Below are 21,218 nucleotides of genomic sequence, written 5' to 3'. Positions count from 1 at the left end.
ATAAGCTAGCCAAGTGTGAGAAAGAGAATTTCTTCACTTAGGAAGTGCGTATTAAAATGAAAAGAAGAACAGGTCAGCACTATGAATTCTGTGTCCTACATAGCCAGCAGGTTCTATTCAGCTTGGAAACAACCTATATCAAGACTTGGGAGATGATTTCCCTGATTGATACCTGCTGGCCAACAGTATTATCAAAAGTCTTAACCAATAATCCTTATTTGGGACAGCTATCTTGAGACAACTATCAAGAGAAAGTAAAGGTGAATGGGTGATGTAACTTACATTGGTAATGTGCATTTTTCGAACTATATAATTAGGGCATATCTTCTCTTCATTTGTTTTCACCTCAATATCTCCAAAATTATTTTTACCACACTCCACCGTTGGCCAGTATTCTGCACATTTGTTCTAAAATAAATAAATAAATAATAATAATAATAATAAATATAAATACATTTATTAGATACCTCTGTGACATTGGGTGGATTGCTCTCGTAGATCATATCAATCCGCCTGATATTCAAAGCGATTTAGAAGGCCAGAGAGGATCCTGGTCATTTAAATCGCTTGTCTAGGACTCACCGGCTAGTGCTGCTGAATATCCGCAGTTAGCACCTAAGTCAAAACTGGCTAACTTCTGGGTGTTCCAGAGTGGAGTCGGCATTTAGAAAGTTAACTGCTGATATTCAGCCCTTGACTGCATAAGATAACCACATAAATTGGGCTGTATAAAAAGCAGTCCTATCTTTGGGGCCCTTTTACTAAGCCACATTGGCACCTACACATGCTCAATATGCATCAATTCAGAGTTACCCGCCCAGCTACCACTTGGCCCATGTGAAAATTTCATTTTTACACGCGTCCACTACGTGCGCTGGAAAATATATTTTATTTTCTGGCACATGGCAAAAATCAGGTGGTAACTCCAACTCAACGTATGAAGGTGATTACCGCTCAGTTAATGCAAGAGACCTTACCGCTAAGTCAATGGTTGGTGGTAAGGTCTCAGTCCCAAAATGGACGCGTGCCAGTTTTTATTTTGCCACACGTCCATTTTCGGCAACATTTTTAAAAAGGCCTTTTTTACAGGTGCACTGAAAAATGGATCTGCATGCATCCACAACACGCGCCTACACTACCGAAGCCCATTTTTCAGTGCACCTTAGTACAAGGACCCCTTTATGCGGTTAAGGGTGAATATTGCACTTAACTGCATATGTTTTAACCAGTAAAATACAACTGGATATTCAATAGCTCGGCATTGAATATCCAGGAAAACAGCTCGTGGCAGACATAAAAACTCTGACCACTGGCAGCTCAGTTTCGGCCAGAGTGTGTTTACTCAACTAAAGCTAACATTTGAAATACGGAAGGATAGTTCACGTGGAGGGGCACAATCGAACGGAGGAGCCCATCTATAATGGCGGCCTCTGTAATGACGGCCCCGTCAAGCGGTGTACCCGACTGTATTATCGAAACAAGATGGCCTGCCATCTTTCATTTCGATAATGCGGTCGGGGCCGGCCAAATCTCAACATTTGGGTCGCCCTTAGAGATCGCCAGCGTTAGAGATGGCCGCCATTGGTTTTCGCCGATAATGGAAACTAATGGCGGCCATCTCAAACCCGGCCAAATCCAAGCCATTTGGTCGTGGGAGGAGCCAGCATTTGTAGTGCACTGGTCCCCCTCACATGCCAGGACACCAACCGGGCACCCTAGGGGGCACTGCAGTGGACATCACAAATTGATCCCAGGTGCATAGCTCCCTTCCCTTGGGTGCTGAGCCCCCCAAATCCCCCCCAAAACCCACTCCCCACAACTGAACACCACTACCATAGCACTTATGGGTGAAGGGGGGCACCTACATGTGGGTACAGTGGGTTTCGGGTGGGTTTTGGAGGGCTCACATTTACCACCACAAGTGTAACAGGTGGGGAGGATGGGCCTGGGTCCGCCTACCTGAAGTGCACTGCACCCACTAAAACTGCTCCAGGGACCTGCATACTGCTGTCACTGAGCTGGGTATGACATTTCAGGCTGGCATAGAGGCTGGCAAAAAAATGTTTTTAATTTTTCTTTTAGGGTGGGAGGGGGTTAGTGACCACTGGGGAAGTACGGGGAGGTCATCCCCGATTCCCTCCGGTGGTTATCTGGTCAGTTTGGGCACCTTTTTGAGGCTTGGTCCTGAAAATAAATGGACCAAGTAAAGTCGGCCAAATGCTCGTCATAGCCGGCCTTCTTTTTTCCATTATCAGCTGAGGCCGGCCATCTCTTAACCATGCCCCTGTCCCGCCCTCGGTATACTGCTGACACACCCCCTTGAACTTTGGCCGGCCCTGCGACGGAAAGCAGTTGAAGCCAGCCAAAATCGGCTTTCAATTATATCGATTTGGCCGGCCTTAGGAGAAGGCCGGCCATCTCCCGATTTGTGTCGGAAGATGGCCACCCTTCTCCTTCGAAAATAAGCAGGATATTCTTCAATGCCCCGATATTAAGGATGTGCCTTTGGTTTGTGCTTTTATTCAAGTAAGGAATATGCACATTAAGGGATGTAGGGGGTCTTTTACTAAGGCACACTAGCGTTTTTAGCGCGTGCTAAAAATTGGTGCGTGCTAAACGCTAGAGATGCCAATGTATTTCTATGGGTGTCTTTAGAATTTAGCGCGCCTATTTTTAGCGCACGCTAAAAACGCTAGCACACCTTAGTAAACCCCCCCCCCTAGTTATTAAGATGGGCTATCATTTTATCACTATCTCGTAATATTTTAGCAAGGGTTCCATTTAATGCAATGAGACCTAGATACTAATAACTGGGATTAACAATAAAATAACTATGCCCCTAAACCTAAGAATTAATCCACATAAAACTGATCTATACATGTTAACAACATTTTATGCACTTTTATCAGATTTCACATGCATCCATTTTTCCCATCTAAAATAAAAATCTAAACGTTGTCCCCCTCCCCAGTGGTCCAAAAACAAACTGCAAATTGTTTTAATGCTCATTCCTACAAGATATAAGTAATCCAGAGCAAGAAAACTGAGCAGAACCTTTGTATTTCTATGGACAATATTTACTAAGAAAATTTTAGAAGAACAGAATCTTTGCATAATATGACAGAATATCCGCATACTTCAAGAGAATTGGCAAACTTAATTTGCCACAATTAGGGATCTATATGAATATTAAGGCCTTCTTGGGCATTCCTAAGATAGCATACCATGTACTAAAAGCTTACTGCAAGACCTTATCTTGCATGTTGAAATGATTTGCAGAAAAGTTAGTGTGTGAATGATATATTTATCCCTGAAAGCCCTATACAATAAAAATAAGTATAGCATACAAGACAGTAAAAAATTAGCATGCATATTTAACACATGATGCAATAATATTTAGTATGTATACTTGTGTGACATGATGTGACCAATACATTTTGCTGTCCCTCACCCTGTTTCCCTCCTCACAGCGAGTCACCATGACAATTATTGTTGCTTTCTGTTCCCAGATCATTTTCCAGAAATCATCCACAGTCTCGTCCTTGGGGCCTTTGTAGGAGACAGAATTGAGAGGGAAGAGTATATTATTTAATTTCATTCTTTATTTCTTTTAATATAGCTTGAACAGTTATGATCAGCAAAGGTTGATGCAACAATCAGAAGACAGATTCCTACCTTGTGCAGCAATATACTTTCTTGGCTCTTTGAATCCCTGTTCAGAAAGAATGAACATTATGTATCATCAAATATTGAAAACAACTTTGTGGTATGAAGAGGTACAGGAAAGTGAGTTAATTAATTAATTAATTACAGTTCCTGGCGGGATCCAAATTGTTAAGAGATGAGTTAGGTAAGAGAATTGCCAAGGAGAAATTTGTTCTTACTTGACAATTTCTTTCTATTAGTCCTTCCCACCAGGGGCAAATCTGCTTGGGGCCACGGGGGCCTGGGCCCCCGCAGATTTCGCCCTGGACCCCCCTACTGCCGTCACCTACCTTTGCTGGTGGGGGACCCCAACCCCCGCCAGCCGAGGTCCGCTTCCTCCTGCCGCTGCCTTTAAAAATATTCCTTCGGCTGGCGGGGGTGGGGCCGGTAGAGGATTCACTGGACCACCAGTTTTAAAGGTGGGGGAATCGGGTTTTGAAGGTTGAGGGGGTCGGAAGGGATACAATCATCGCTGGTCATGGCCAAAAGAGCTGTGCCTAATGCATAGCTCTTGTGGATATGTGCCAGGAATGCTCGGACCCTTTTACCAACCAATGCTCAAACTAACAGCATGCAAATAATTTGAGCATTGGTTTATAATTCCAACTCGGTGTTGAGCCAATGTTTTTCTGGTGCTGTTCTCTACAGCACCAGAGGTTTGTGCACAGGGGCCCAAGTTTCAAAACTCTTTTGGATTAAGCGGGTGCTTTATAAACCAAAGAGGTGAAAAAAAATCAAGCACGCGTTCAAAACATATCCTATAGGCTAAAAGAGGGTTCAATGGCAACTGATGTTAAAATGTAAATGTCAGGTCATGCCATCAAAATACTTGTTCTTTTAATTGAGTTAATAACTGTATGCAGAGCAGCCTGAGATATCTGTTATTCTCCCTGCTTTGTTTTGTGCACAGCTAGGGGTAAGGGAATGAGGCAGAGGAGAGGAAAGAGATCATCTGTCCAAAAATATCCTGGCTGTAACCAGATCCTCAGGTGTGAATTGTTTAATGACTCTGCAGCAGGGAGGAAGGAGCTATTAAGGGCCTTTTGTCCAATAGCCACCTCAGTCTAACACAGACACTCATTCAGTTGCTGCCTGGATGTCCAACCGCCACCTGAAACTGAACATGGCAAAGACCGAACTTCTTGTCTTCCCACCCAAACCCACTTCTCTTCTCCCTCCACTCTCTATCTCAGTTGATAACACCCTCATCGTCCCCGTCTCATCTGCCCGCAACCTCGGTGTCATCTTCGACTCCTCCCTCTCCTTCTCTGCGCATATCCAGCAGATAGCCAAGCCCTGTCGCTTCTTCCTCTATAACATTAGCAAAATTCGCCCTTTCCTCTCTGAGCACACCACCCGAACTCTCATCCACTCTCTCATTACCTCTCGCCTTGACTACTGCAACCTACTCCTCACTGGCCTCCCACTCAGCCATCTATCCCCCCTTCAGTCCATTCAGAACTCTGCTGCATGTCTTATCTTTTACCTGGACAGATATACTCATATCACTCCTCTCCTCAAGTCACTTCACTGGCTTCTGATCAGGTACCGCATACAGTTCAAGCTTCTCCTACTAACCTACAAATGCACTCGATCTACAGCCCCTCCTTACCTCTCTACCCTCATCTCCCCTTACATTCCTACCCGTAACCTCCGCTCTCAAGACAAATCTCTCCTTTCAGTACCCTTCTCCACCACCGCCAACTCCAGGCTCCGCCCTTTCTGCCTCGCCTCACCCCATGCATGGAACAAACTCCCTGAGCCCATATGCCAGGCCCCCTCCCTGCCCATCTTCAAATCATTGTTCAAAGCCCACCTCTTCAATGTCGCCTTCAGCACCTAACCACCACACCTCTACTCAAGAAATCTAGACTGCATCAACTTGATATTTCGTCCTTTAGATTGTAAGCTCCTCTGAGCAGGGACCATCCTTCTTTGTTGATTTGTACAGCGCTGCATAACCCTAGTAGCACTCTAGAAATGTTAAGTAGTAGTAGTAGTAGTTGCTCACTTCTCAAAACAATTACTATGAAGATGGGGCCAAGACAAAGTGTAGGAGGGAGAGAGCCCAGCCAATGGAATTAGGCACTCCCTAGCCATCAGGGGCTTTTCCAAGGTGGGAAGAGATGAGCCCATGCTGCTGCTGTTCCTGCTGTCCAGGGACACACAAAATGGAAGGAGATCAGTCTCTGTACCTTTTTGGCTCAGTGACAGTGGTCAGCTCTGAGCTGCCTCTACCAGGAAAAGAAAGAAAGGTGAGAAACCACCCTGTCCCACCATTTTTTATGGCCACTGAGCACCCCCAATAATAGTAAAAAGCCAGGAGAGATCAGAGTTAAGAAAGCAGTTTCCTATAGCATTACATTGAAGCCTGTGGTCACCAAAGGGCAATGATATTTAACACTAGGAGATATTTAACAGTAGGAGTGAACTGATATAACACTATTATATCAGTTCACTCCTACTCATCCCCCTTCTTCCAAAAATCCAGAAGGTGTTTGAAATGGGAAAAAAAATCATCTTTTCTCCATCATGCTGTTGTAGTCTGAGAAGTGCACCAGTTCAATCACTAGAAGATCTTACCAATGGGCTCTACAAGGTTGAACTTTTCATGTATTTATAAAACTGGTGCTTTCTGAGAGTTTGTTTTTATATTCTGTGGAGGTCATTTAGTAAAAATCTACAATACTTTATAACTGCTGTTCCTACTTTTAGAGGGTAATTTTATAAACTGTTTTCATGGGTATATGCTGATCTATGCATGTAAATGGTTCATGTCAAAACTACACATAGTGCAAGTCAGTGCATACTTTTACAGTAGGTATGCTCAGGGGCAGAATGTGGGTGGAATTACAATTTACTTGTTTATTTTATAAAATACGCATGATCTTAAACAAGTGGAATGTCTATGCCTTCAGTCTTCTATCTTTCAGAAAATTATGCAGGTTCACCTTCTCAGTTGGTACCTGCTACTTCATCTTTAGTCTCCATACCATTGGCATCGTTGAATCCCAGCACCATCTCCTGATCTTTGTTTCAGCTTCAAACTCTTCACTTTCTCTCTAAGATACTTTCCACTATGCATTTCACAACAAGCTTACTGAACCCACTTCCATCTGCTTGGTTAGAAGTCACTGAACTGTAGTTGCTTCCCAAAATGCTTACATTAATAAACAATAGTCTTTCAGCTGCCAGGTCCCTGACTCCTGGAAATCTGCAATAGCACACCCATTTTTTTTAAGCCCTCTCTTGACCCTCAAATCTCAGCCCACTATTGTCCATTTTCAATTTTCTTTCAAAAGTATTAGAAAAAATAGTTTATATCAAACTTTTGTCTCTTGTCGACAAATCTTTGAACTTACATCCTAGGCAATCTAGTTTCAGAACCCATTCCAGCACCGAGACTGTTCTTGCAGCATTTCTAGTGAAATTCACTCACATCTAGATAAACATAATATAGTTTTAGACAGTGTCACTAGATCTTTCCTCCGCATTTGACTAAGTAAATCATTTACTCTTACTGTCACAGCTTCCTTCATTGGGGTTGTCAGGGTCTGTCTTTTCTTGGTTTTCCTCTTTTCTTTTGAGCATTCTTATCAAATGGTGACTTCATCCTCTAAAGCATCTTCTCGCCCCCTGACCTATGAGGTTCCGCAGAGTTCCGTTCTTTCATCCCTTCTTTTCAATGTGTTTCTTAGTCCTCTTGCTGCTCTTATTCTGTCCCATGGTACTTCTTTCCATTTCTATGAGGATGATATTCTTTTACTCCTTCCTACAAACCCTGCCACTCCTTCTATCTACCTCTTCAAGACTGTCTAGTTGCAGTCCAGAATTGTCTTCCAGATCACAGGCTGATTTTGATCAAGGAAAAGACAGTAGCACGTTGGTTTACCAGAGACTGTCTGAGCCCAACTGCCCCTTTAAATCTCTTTGGGACCATTATTTTACCAGTAAACTTTTTCCGCTGTTTAGGTGTCATTCTGGATTCTCATTTAAGTTTCGCTCCGCAGATATCTAATATATGTAAAACTGTTTTCTTTTTTTAATTTTCAGGCAATTACAGTTAATTAGGAGGTATTTTGATCACAATGCATTTCACTCAAGTATCTTTTCATTGTTAATCTCCAGAATTGACTACTGTAATATAATTTATCTAGGATCCCCGCCCTATGCCCTTAAACGTCTTCAAATCACTACAAAATACTGCAATCAAGTTACCGTGTCATGCTAAGAGAGCTGACAATGTTTCCCCATTGTTTCAGAAGTATCATTGGCTTCCTATTGGCCAGAGAATCATCCATAAACTTTTAACCCTTACCTTCAAAGCTTTTTGGATAGGTTTCCCACAATATTTATCTAATCTCATCATTCCACACTCTCCCTTATGTCTGCTGCAATCCTTTAACGCTTACTGCTTGGTTTTGCCCAATCCTACTAGACACTGTGGGGCCCTTTTACTAAGCTGTGTAGGTGCCTACGTGTGCCCAATGCAAGCCAAATTGGAGTTACCACCCAGTTACAGCGTGGCCCTTGCTGTAATTTCAATTTTGGCATGCGTAGAGCATTACCGCCTGGTTACCGTGTCAAACCTTACTGCTAGGTCAATGGCATGCGCTAAGGTCTCAGACCTAAAATAGATGTGCAACAATTTTCGTTTTGCCACACGTCCATTTTCGGTGTGCTAAAAAATCATTCTGAGCGCACCCAAAACCTGCGCCTACACTACCGCAGGCCATTTTTCAGTGCACCTTAGTAAAAGGACCCCTGTGCTTTTTATTTTGCTGCTCCCTTTTATTGGAATTCCCTCCCTCAGAAAATCAGAGCTAAAATATCTTTAAAAATTTTAACCAGCTATAAAGACCTGACTTTTTCACCAAGCATTCAATACCCTATAGATTTGTTTGCTGCTAAAAGCCATTGTTTTCCCGTAATTTCTTTTTTGCCTTACCTACCAAATTACCCCACCATATTCTTAACATTTCTTCTCTCCACAAATTACCCTACCTGCTGTCTTCTTTATTATGCATGTTTATTCTTTCCTATCTTATGTTGCAGTTCCTTTCTTTCTTTTTAATGGTTTTGTTTCTATTGTACACCGCCTAGATCTACCTGTTAGTTAAGGCGGTACAATAAGTTTCTTCTTATAAACATATAAATAAATTTCTGTGGGATTTGTACTAGTATTTCATGAAATCTCAGAGAATGTGGATGAGTAGCTTACTGGTTAGTGCAGTACACTAAGAACCTGGGTAAGTGGGTTCAATTTCCACTGTGGTTCTTTGTGACCCTAGACAGGTCACTTATCCTGCCATTGCCCCAGGAAGAAAACTTAGGGGCCCTTTTACTAAGCATCTCTGCGCACCCAACAGGCGCCAAAATGGAGTTACCGCACAGCTACTATGTGGCTCTTGCGGTAATTTTTCATTTTTGGTGCACGTCCAATACACACATCCGAAAAATAATTTCTATTTTTTGTCACGCATATCGGACGTACGCCAGGTGGCATTTGGGGCGCATAGATCATTACCGCATGAAACTTTATCGCTAGGTCAATGGCTGGCGGTAAGGTCTCAGACCCAAAATGGATGCGCGGCAATTTTCATTTTGCCACACGTCCATTTTTGGCAAAACTTTTAAAAGGCATTTTTATAGGTGTGCTGAAAAATGATTTTGCGCGCACCCAAAACATGCGTCTACACTACCGCAGGCCATTTTTCAGCGCGCCTTTGTAAAAGGGCCCCTTAAATTGTGAGCCCACTAGGGACAGAAAAAATACCTGTATGCAGTAGGTAAAACCACTTTGGTTGTACCACAGAAAGGAAATAAGGGGCTCATTTTCAAAGTTTGAAAGGTTACTGTGTAACTTTGTAAGTCTAAGTGCTTTGAAAATATGCCTCTATATCAAGAATCTAATAAAACATAAGCACTTATGTCTTTATAAACTAGTCAAAAATAGACACCTTCCTGCCCTATTAACCTACGTGTCCTGCTATAAAATTATCCTCTTTTTGTCTTCCTTTAAAGAATAAGATTCAGCTTCTACTAAAACCAAAACTGCATCTGTTCTAAAAAAAAAAATAATAAAACTACTAATCGAATGATGCAAAAATATCATTGAAAACAAAAATGACTTACATCAATATAGCTCGCATTGATATAATCTGATCCGGGCTCTCCACTTATTTCCGACAATGGAACACGGTTATTATCATCTGTGAGAATACGAATTATTATTAGGATTAATAATCATTTGTAGTACCAAATTTATAATGAAACAATAATTAAATATTAGTGCCATAAAGGGCAATTCTATAACTGGGCCTGTGAAGTTATGTGCACAAGTGCACTAAATTCTATTCTATAATGGAGTGTGTAAGAGCTATAGCATGGAACTGCACATAGGTGGAGCATGGGCAGGACATGGGCTGTGTCGTATATATGCACATGCCTTGTAGCAGGGGTGAGCAATCTTGGCCCAGTAGGGTTTTCAGACTTTTCCCAATGAATATAGTGGTGTGGTAGCCATGTTAGTCCACTTTTAAAGGTAATAAATAGAAATAAAACAAAACATAGAAAAGAAAATAAGATGATACCTTTTTTTATTGGCCTAATATAATAATTTCTTTTGATTAGCTTTCAAACATAACCCTTCTTCTTCAGATCAAAACTCAAATCTGATCTGAAGGGTAACCTTTGAAAGCTAATCAAAAAATGTATCAAGTTAGTCTAACAAAAAAGATTGGTTAGGGTGGTGGGCTCTGGTCCTGGGGAACTGAGGAACTGAGTTTGTTTCCCACTTCAGGCACAGGCAGCTCATTGTGACTCTGGGCAAGTCACTTAACCCTCCATTGCCCCATGTAAGCCGCATTGAGCCTGCCATGAGTGGGAAAGCATGGGGTACAAATGTAACTAAAATAAAATATCAACTTATTTTCTTTTATGAGATCTATTTGCATGCACTGCCTCCATTGTATGCAATTAAATCTCATGCATATTTATTGCACCAAATAGTAACTTCGCTGTATTATCTTTGCAAAATTCACTTTATTAATCAATTTTCTAAACATATAAAACTTCTTCTCACAATCTAATCATGCACTCCTCTCATTCACACCTAAAATCAAAAAGCAATTTTTTGAAAAATAACACAGTCCCTCTATGCCTGGAGGTTTTACACACATCTTGATGACATAAACTCATAGGAGCTTAAACGACTCCCTAAAATTTTCACACATTAATCTGTCCATATAGAAGATTGTTAACTACAATTCCTCTTCCTTTTAATGTTCCTTACCAACAATTCCCATATTTATTGGGGAAATCACAAAAACCCATCTGGACTGCGGCCCTCGAGGACCAAGGTTGCTCACTCCTGCCTTACAGAATATGTTGCATGCACTACACGGCACTCTTAGAAATGCCCACTTATGAAAGCCATAGACCTGCCATAAGTGGGCACTCCTAAATGTAATCTACACTGGAATATATCCAACAAATAATTATAGCTATGGTGTTAATTATAAAGGAGGAAAAGCCTCAATAGATGATAGGGTCCTCCTTTGTTGAATAAGTTCAACGTTAGGGAGTTCTATCCATTCATCATCGGCTAAAAAACCTCCTCGATAACTTCCCTCAATCGCACTCTAAACTGCTGTGTGTCAAAGCAGAATGGCGTAATACACATGTCAGGGTTTCTTCTGTTTCATTTGTATTGACATTTCTTGGAAGAAGTAAATATTGTTGATTATTGTAACAGAATGGGTTGTATATGGTAACATATGTCCTTGCAACAAACTATATATAGGCCAGACATCTAGACGGCTCACAACAAGACTTACAGAACATAAGAGCAATATCAATATTGGCAAAACTTCGGCACCGCTTGCAGGACACTGTAAAGCAGAGAACCATGGCTTCAGTTCCTTAAGATGTGTCATATTGCAACAATTACAATGGAATATCGGTGGAGGTGATAGAAAACTTTGTTTGCTACAACAAGAACAACGCTGGATCTACTGTTTACGAACCATTCAACCACAGGGACTTAATTCAAAGATTGAATGGCATCAGTTTTTCTAAAAAACATCCAATCATTATATTTAGGTTTTGAGAACTGTTTTTCGACTCGGACCCCCTTGAGCTTCTACATACCCAATAGGATAGTTTTTCGTGGTAGGAGCTAAGTTCTGGGCGTCTGACATCAGGCTTTATAAACGGTAGCCATATTGAGGTCTTAGACCCAGGAGAGGATTGCCAACTTCACTTGTAAGGATTACCAACAGAGGTATAGAGAGGTCTACTTTAAAAAGCATGATGTTACAAGTATACTCTCTTTCAGATTACAGTCAATGTGTGCCACGGACCTTGAGATAGAGAACGAAACTCGGGCCAGGGTCAGGCCATGGACAGTGAAAGACTGAAGAGCTAAAGAGATAAGTGAACCCTTTCAATATTAGCACACAGCAGTTTAGAGTGCGATTGAGGGAAGTTATCGAGGAGGTTTTTTTAGCTGATGATGAATGGATAGAACTCCCTAACGTTGAACTTATTCAACAAAGGAGGACCCTATCATCTATTGAGGCTTTTCCTCCTTTATAATTAACAACATAGCTTTAATTATTTGTTGGATATCTTCCAGTGTAGATTATAGTGTTTGAATTTGTGATAGTCCAACAGCTCTGTATTGAGGTTTAGATTCACTCTTAAATGTACACACATCAGTGGTAGCATGCTGGTTCCTTCCCTCTCCAATCTCACCCTTCCTTCCCTGTCTCTCTCTCTCTCTCTCTCTCTCTCTCTCTCTCTCTCTCTCTCTCTCTCTCTCTCTCTCTCTTGCTCTCTCGCTCTTTCTTCACCTTTTTTCTTCTTAATTTTTAAAATTTCCTGTAAACCGAGTAAATGCAACATCTGTGGCCAATGGCAGTATATCAAGTTCCTGGAAATAAATAAAATAAATATTCTATAACAGAATCTTGGCGCCAAGATGCTGTGATAGAATTGACGCTGAGCGGACAGCATCGAGGCACCTAATTTGAGGCTAAACATGCTTGAACTAGTGCTGAAGCACAATCATAGGAAGAAGCGATACTTACATGGGAGAATGTCAACATAGCGGTTCTTATTCTGGTTCTGACCTTTGCGAGCCTCCTTGATAGTGAGCTTTCTAAACACTCTTGGAATACTCTGAAAAATTCAAGGACCCTTTTATTTTATAAGCCACATTTTAACACTGCAGAGGAAACACTTTAATAATTCTCAGCAATGAAAAATGGAAAATGCTATTATTTAAATTTTATAAATCTGTGTTTGTAAGTTTTGTGATAATGGGGCAAATGTTTTAGGATTGGGGGGTTTGGTGGATTAAAGGGGTAGAGATTATACATAGGAAGGAGAGCAATTTAATATTTAAACATTCCAAGCTTCTTTGGGAGTCTATAAATTAAAGGAGGTAATCATTTATTGGTAGTCTAAAGCTCTGCTTGCTATATATCTTCAGAAATAATAGCAGGTTTTCATCGTTTAATTTTACCTTTGCTATGTCCTCTTTTGTGTGGTTTTTAACAGGAGGACTGCTCTGTGGTCTATTTGACATCCAATTGTTTCACTATTTCTGATGATTACCCCCTTCAAAGATGTCAATGATCCAGGCTTGGGCAGGTGAGACAATTAATAAACTGATTCTCTCTTCGCAATGCCTCACCAACTGTTTCCAAATGTAGTATATCGTTAATCAACTGCAGGTCCTTACATTCAAAAACTTCTCTTGTGCAAGATTTAGGGGGTCTTTTACTAATGATTAGCTCAAGTTATCTGCAGCAGGGACTATAGGAAAACAATGCGCCCTGCTGCAGATAACTCAAGCTAATCTTTAGTAAAAGACCCCCTTAGTTAGCTCAACTGGTTCACTATGTTTAACTGAAACCTGGCTCTGATGGTGATGGTGGTGGGGAAACCTACCCCTCCCTTTGCTTTCCTCCTGGAAGAAGAGGAGGATTAGGTACTAAAGAAACCAAAGTAACTCCAGATATGTTGACCTATCAAGGAAGTCTCATACTTAAGATGAGTTGGAAGAACCAATTATACATTTTGCTCTTCTGTTGCCCTCCTTTCTTGAACACCCAGATATGGGATACTTTTTGTCAGACTTTAATGGATGTGATGGTTTATGTCCCTAATTGTTTGGTACTAAGGGGTTTTAATGTATCTATCTATAGGTCATCCCAATTTTTGTTCCTAATAGACAATGTTGGTTTTCAACAAGTTTCATTTCCCATCCATAAAGGTGGTCACACATTGGACCTAAACATGAGCCAACAATTATTATCTGTTTCCCTGGGTGGTCTTTCTATGGCACCAATGACATACTTAGACCACTCTGTGGTCTCCTTTTCTCAGACCTATCTCTTTCAGTTATATCCAGGGGCGTAGCCAGACCTTGCGGTGGGGGGGGGGCAGAGCCCGAGGTGGGGGGCGCAATTTGGTCTGCCACCTCGCCACCACCCCCCTCCCCCACCGCCTCACTGCCCCCCTACCGTTCCCTCCCGCCGCCCTGCCGCTTCCCACCCACTGCCTCAGCAAATACCTTGGCTGACGGGGGTCCCCAACCCCCGCCAGCTGAAGTGTTGTCCAGTGTCGGTCTCTGAGACCAGCCCTGGACAACACTTCAGCTGGCGGGGGTTGGGAACCCTGCCAACAAAACCAGGGACCCACAGGAAATTTGAGGGGGCCCAGGCCCCCATGGCCCCACATAGCTATGTCACAGGTTATGCCTCTCTGCTGACCCATGGGTTCATCTCAAAACTTGCATAAGGTCATCCCCGGGTGCAGCGCCATCCGTCCCCCCAGGGTGCACCATGACACCTCCCTGGCGCATCAACCCCCCCCCCCCCCCCGGGTGCATTCTTAGCTGCTGGGAGCAGCCGTGTGGCTGTTGGCTCCCTGCTCCGGAACAGGAAGTAACCTGTTCCAGAGCAGAGGGAGCAGGGAACCAGGGGAGCCGACAGGCGCGCGGCTGCTCTCTGCATCCCTCCAGCAGCGTGCACCCTGGACGGACCACCCCCACTGCCCCGCCCTCGGTACGCCACTGCATCTGTCCATGGTACCATGTGAACAATGTTTAAGTTATATTGTGCCTGAAGACTACTGAATGCTAAGTTATGTCAGACACTGATTAATAATATTTCTTGCATAAACCTGTACCCTGATGCAGCACAGCAAAACATGGTATATAAACACAACATAGGCACCTATATTCCTTTATAAAAAGGTTCTCAGATCCAACCCCAATAGTGCGTAAATGCCAATGCACACCTATATACCTGCTCAAAGACAGATAAAAATGCATACATGTACCCTACACATGTGCACATGTATTTTATACAATATGGAGGAGATTCTATATATAGCGCCTAAAACTTTGGCACTGAAATCAGTGCCGACTAAGCATATTCTATAATCCGTGCCAATATCTAGGCATGCTATATAGAATTTATTTATTTTATAAATAACCCGGGGGTATATGCATATATCACAATTCCATTCATCGGCCTCTGTGGACTTATAGTGACTCCTAAATTTTCAGACACAAGAGTGAGGGCCTCTGTTTCTGACCATCAGCCCTCACCCTATCTTGCTGTCTTGTCTCAATAATTATCCAGGTACCAGCATTCAATATCAGCGGTACCAGGATAACTTCCAGCTCCACTCCTGAACTACCCTGGCACTATCTGGGGCAGTACATAAAGATTTTCAATGCCATTTTATAATGCTGCTGAAAGTCAGTGGCTGCCCCTAGTCAGCTGTTCTTATCCAGGTAGGAGCTACTCATACTCAGCTAAGTGCCACTGAATATCAACCCTGATTTTTATTTTTATCACCCTATTTTATCTAGCTAAAATCACAAACGCAATGAGGTATTACAGGAGAGTAACTGGATTTCTGAACAGTAAATGAAATTTAAGCCCAGATTCTATTAAAAAAAAAGAGTGCACAAATTGATGCTTAGCGCCATAGTTGCATGCGTTGTTTTAGAATAAGGGCAGTATGTGTGCGCAAATTAATATAATAACTGGCTGTTAATTGGACTTAGCCAATTATTGGCTATAATTGGAATTAATTGCCACCATTGTGCAGTTGTGTGCACAATTGCCCTTAGTCACTGTTCTATAACCACTCTGCAATGGAGACCACATGATTTTCATTCTCTGGATGGTTTTGGAAGGAAATTTCCTATAGAACAATTTTGGAGGCAACCATGAGGGGACAATATCCTTTTAACACTTTTGGTTCACAGCACACATAGGGATAGATTCAGGGGCGCACTTATTCAAAGTGTTGCTGGAATTCAAACATGCGTAGGATAAACACAAAGGAATCCTGTATAGAAAGAATGATTCCACGGAATCTTAGCGGAGATTCGGTGGCGACGCCGGTAATTGGGAAACAAAATGGGAGCTGGGCAGACTTCTATGGTCTATGCCCTGATCATGACTGAATAGATGAACTTAGTACAAGAACAGTGCTGGGCAGACTTCTACGGTCTGTGCCCTGAGAAAGGCAAGGACAAATCAAACTCGGGTATACATATAAAGCATCTTGTTGGGCAGACTGGATGGACCTTACAGGTCTTTATCTGCCATCATTTACTATGTTACTATGACATGGAAGGGGAATGGACGAGTCAGGGGTGTGCCCAGAATATGCACCTGTAGGCTACAGAATACTTGCATTTATGCATGCTTTTGGCATATTTATATCCATAGGAACTGGCTCTGTGGGTGCTGTGGGTGCTTGAGCACCCCAATATTGAGAAACGTTCTTGAATATGTCCAGGGAGAGGTTATTTCCACTGGGCTTAGCACCCCTTGGCTCCCATGTTTAGACCAACCTTCGAGCTGGCTTAAGTGGGGTAAATATAGACTTAGTTGCTATTCTATAATGAAAAGTATGTGTGCACTTCCCATTATAGAATTAGCTGCTTGGCCTACACTTTCCCAGTGACTAAATGTGGGCACCCTATACAGAATCTACTCCTTAATGTGGACAAGTACATGGTGATGCATACGAGGAAAAATAATCCTAAGCACATACGTGTAATGTTGAATTCCACACTAGGAGTTACCACTAATGAAAAAGGACCTTGGAAATACTGTGGAACATACACTGAAATCCTTTGATTTAATGTGCAGCAATGGTGAGGAAAAAATAGCGTGTTAGGGATTATTTGGAAAGGAATGGAGAATATCATAATGCCTCTGCATGAATACATACCATACAAGTTTTATTATCCCATCTCAAAAAAAATTATATATACATAGTGGAAGTAAAAAGATACAGAAATGGGGAGCAAAAATTATATATATATATATATATATATATATATATATATATATATATATATATATATATATATATATATATATATATAGTGGAATGGCCTTCTTATGAAGAAAGGCTGAACAGGTAGAAGTTTATAAAATCATGAGTGGTGTAAACAGATAAATAAAGAACAGTTGTTTATCCTTTAAAACAGGTCTAGCACTAGGGGAGACTCACCAACAAAGTGTTAGCAGTTTTTAAACAAATTTAGCAAGTATTTTTACAGTCAACTCACACTTATGAAATTTGCTGCCAGAAAATGTAGTTAAGATTAGTTTGGATAAATTTCTAGATGTTAAGAAATATTACCATTCAGACTTGGAAAATCGCCACACTTACTGCTGAGAGTGGTCATCAGTGAATGAATCTTTCCAGTCAGATCTAATGGGTACCTATTAGAGACTCAATTGAGCCACTGCCTGTATTTCTTATACTTGCATAGTGATACTTATGATATTATAAAGTAGGGTCAAACCTGAAATTCAGCCAGGAAGAGTCTTCCTTCATCAGCAATCTTTCTCTTGTAAGTGTCTAAGAGTTGTTCTGCTGGAATTGGGTCCACATTCAATAGTTGCTTTTCATCATCTTAAGAGAGATTTGTTTTAGGTCAAAAACAAAGTCATTGACAACTGCACTTTTCTTTATTTTTGTTTACCTCCATGATATGCAACTTTTCTTCCAATCAATATAACAGCAAAAATACAATTCATGACCATTTATCTACTCACCTTGTGACTTCACCTACTGTTCTTTGTGGTTCCTTCGATTAAGGGGCTCATTTTCAAAGCACTAAGGCTTAACAAAGTACCTTAGGTTACTATAGGGCTTATTTTTGAAATGTTTAAAATGTTTTTTAAAATGTCATAAAGCAGTATTTGGATGAATTTATTCTCAAACCGTCCAAATCGCTATTTTCGAAACCTGTTTTGCATTTACCTATGCAGTTCGTCTGCAGTGCGTCCAGATCACAAGGGGGCATGTTGTTGCAGGATTAGGGCGTTACTAACACTTGGACGTTTTGTAGCCATAATGGAACAAAACAAAAATGTTTACGGCTACAATTTCAATGTTTCGATCTACACCTATTTTTAGAACAAATAAAGCAGAAAAAGGTGCCCTAAATGACCAGATGAGCACTGGAGAGATTAAGGCATGATCCCCTCCCACCCTTACTCCCCTAATAGTTACTTATCCCTCCTACACCCCCCCAAAGGTGAAAGAAACAGTACATACCTGCCTCTATGACAGCTTTAGATGTTATGGCCAGTTCTATTAGAGCAGCAAGCATATCCCTGGAATACCATAGTGGTCGCTGCAGTGCACTGCAGAGAGGTGGACTCAGGCCCATATCCCATTCCACTTGTTACACTTGTGGTGGAAAGTGTGAGCCCTCCCACACTCACCAAAAACCTACTGTACCTACATATAGGTGACCCCTTCAGCCACGAGGGCTATTGTAGTGATGCACATTTGGGGACAGTAGGTTGTTGTTGGGTTTTGGAGGGCTCATCATACTGTAGGGAGTACTGGTGTGATGTGTACCTGGGAGCTTTTATGTGAAGTCCACTGCAGTGCCCCCCTATTCTGCTGGGACGTCTGTGTGGACAGTCTACTAAGAATGCAGGCTCCTCCTACAACCCAATGGCTTCATTTTGTATGTTTTTCTGTTGCATGAAGATAGATGTTTTGCTGTTTCCAAAATGGCTACATTGACAATTCGGATTCCAGATGTATTGAGCAAAACATCCAAAGTTGGACTTAGACATAATATTGAAAATGCCCCTCCACGTAACTTTGTAAATCTAAGGGGGTCTTTTACTAAGTCGTAGTTGCGTTTTTAGCTCATGGTAGAAATCAGCTGGTGGTAAACGCTGGGACACCATTATATTTCTAGGGGCTTCTCAACGTTTACTGCCATCCGATTTCTACCACGAGCTATAAACACCACCGTGGTTTAGTAAAAGACCCCCTTAGTGCTTTGAAAATATGGCTCCAAGTCATCTACCTGTTTCACAAACACAATTTCTCTCCCTGTAAGTATAGGAAAGATACTCACTTCATAACCAAAACCAAAACCGCTGATAGACATTCCATCAGAAAAGTGATTTCCCCTTGGTAATGCCTGAATGCTAATGAGCATTTGTACATATAATCTGCATTAGAGAAGGATTGATCTGTGCAATCATGGTGATCCACGGTTGATGGGGTGGGGTTGTAAGTATGGTAACCTTTACAGAATCTTTAATAAAGGATCCTTTTACTAAAGCGTGTTAAGCATTTATTCCCGGTTTCTATATATGGTGCCTAGATTCACGTGGAGATAAGCACGTAACAAGATAAATTAGCAAAAATAATATATATGGTGGAATGGCCTTCTTATGAAGAAAGGCTGAACAGGTAGAAGTTTATAAAATCATGAGTGGTGTAAACAGATAAATAAAGAACAGTTGTTTATCCTTTTAAACAGGTCTAGCGCTAGGGGAGACTCACCAACAAAGTATTAGCAGTTTTTAAACAAATTTAGCAAGTAACAAGATAAATTAGCATTTTTAACAGCACTTAACAAGCAATAATGAGCACTAATTGGCAATAATTACAATTTATGCATGGAAATCAGTAAGCGTATTCTATACAGAACTGCACCTAAATTGAAAAGCACACAGTTCAAAATAAACACGCGTAGCTGAAAAGGGACGTGTTTAGGGGCATTCCGTGGGCATTCCAACAGTTACACGCGCAATTACAGAATATGTTACAGTGCGCCTAAATTTGCGCGCATGGATTTATACCAGGTTTTTATTGGTGTAAATGAACACGCATAGCTTTAGGCGCTGCAGCATTGATAAGGCATATTCTGTATACCGCACCTTAATTGTATAGAATACGCTTATTTCCGCGTTGAATTTTTAGGTGCCATATATAGAATCTAGCTCTTAACATTCGGTTTATGCCACATTATCTGCTAGCACAGAGCCACATTACGGGGCTTTGTGTTATTTTCGCAGTTAGTGCACAGTAAACCAGGCATTAAGTGCTTTTCGTATCAGGGTCAAGGCATGGTGGAGATTGGGTGTGGAAGGTGTTTGGCAGTTAATATGCTGAACTTACTTTGTGCTACTGTATAGTTAACGTGGGACACTTACTGCTTTCTACATAGAAGGCACTAACAGGCAGATGATCAAAAACCCCGCGCTGTTCCAAACAGTGCTCTAAAATAGCGCTGGAACAGCGCGGGGCACTATTAGACCTATGATCAGAGATAATGCATGCAAATTTAAGCAGTGCAATTATCTCTGATCATGGGGTAGAAGTGTGGGTGATGTGTGCCAAGCATGCGCTCAGCACAATCCTCCCGCATTTGTTTGACAGGTCTGGGCTGTCAAAAGCCCAAACCTGTCAAACACAGGGGCTGGAGGTCCATGGGACCACCAGGCCCTGACTACCCCTACCCTGAGCAATGGGGCTGGAGGTCCAGCGGACCTCCGGTCCCCCCGACGATCCCACCCCCCCCCAGGTTCAGGGAGGCCTGGTGACCGCAGGCCAAACTACCCCCCCCCCCCAGTGAGCAACAGGGGTGGGCTGGAGGTGCGGTGGACCTCCACCCCACCCCAACTCCCCCCCCCAGCGTTGTCAAGAATCCCTGTTGGTCCAGTGTAAAAAAGAACCCCCTCCCTCCCTCCCAGCAAGCGACAGGAGGGGGGGGGGCTGGAGGGCCGTTGGTCCTCCAGCCCACCCCAACTCCCCCCCCCAACATTGTCTGAAGAATCCCTGGTGGTCCAGCATAAAAAAGAACCCCCTCCCGGCCCCTCTACCTTAGTTGGAGGAGGGAGGTAGCCTGCCTCCCTCCTCTTCCATGGGATGACGCTGCCACAAAATGGCGGCACCCAGCTCTGTCCAGTGCATCCTGGGATGTGCTGGGTGGTGCTACAAATCATATAAGATGGTCTGTAGCTCCGCCCAGCGCATCCCAGGATCCACTGGGCGGAGCTGGGTGCCGCCATTTTGCGGCGGCGGCATCCCATGGAAGAGGAAGGAGGCAGGCTACCTCCCTCTTCCAACTAAGGTAGGGAGGCTGGGACAGGGTTCTTTTTTATGCTGGACCACCAGGGATTCTTCAGACAACGTTGGGGGGGGGA

General features: G+C 42.3%; 1 protein-coding gene across 2 annotated transcripts in view; it reads right to left on the bottom strand.

Annotated features, from left to right (window-relative positions):
- Positions 1 to 21,218, bottom strand: part of PTPRC (protein tyrosine phosphatase receptor type C) — a 291,837-nt gene that overhangs the window by 45,882 nt on the left and 224,737 nt on the right. For both annotated transcript variants that reach the window (XM_030205809.1, XM_030205811.1), the window contains 6 exons: positions 17,558 to 17,667; positions 12,798 to 12,888; positions 9,841 to 9,917; positions 3,676 to 3,712; positions 3,452 to 3,549; positions 283 to 408 (listed from right to left, as the gene is read on the bottom strand). In XM_030205809.1, the coding sequence (XP_030061669.1) occupies positions 283 to 408; positions 3,452 to 3,549; positions 3,676 to 3,712; positions 9,841 to 9,917; positions 12,798 to 12,888; positions 17,558 to 17,667 (539 nt within the window). The remainder of the gene's footprint in view (positions 1 to 282; positions 409 to 3,451; positions 3,550 to 3,675; positions 3,713 to 9,840; positions 9,918 to 12,797; positions 12,889 to 17,557; positions 17,668 to 21,218) is intronic.

Source organism: Microcaecilia unicolor, chromosome 6 (genome assembly GCF_901765095.1).
Source record: "Microcaecilia unicolor chromosome 6, aMicUni1.1, whole genome shotgun sequence".
NCBI classification, from domain to species: Eukaryota; Metazoa; Chordata; class Amphibia; order Gymnophiona; family Siphonopidae; genus Microcaecilia; species Microcaecilia unicolor.
This window is presented reverse-complemented; position numbering and strand designations above follow the sequence as displayed.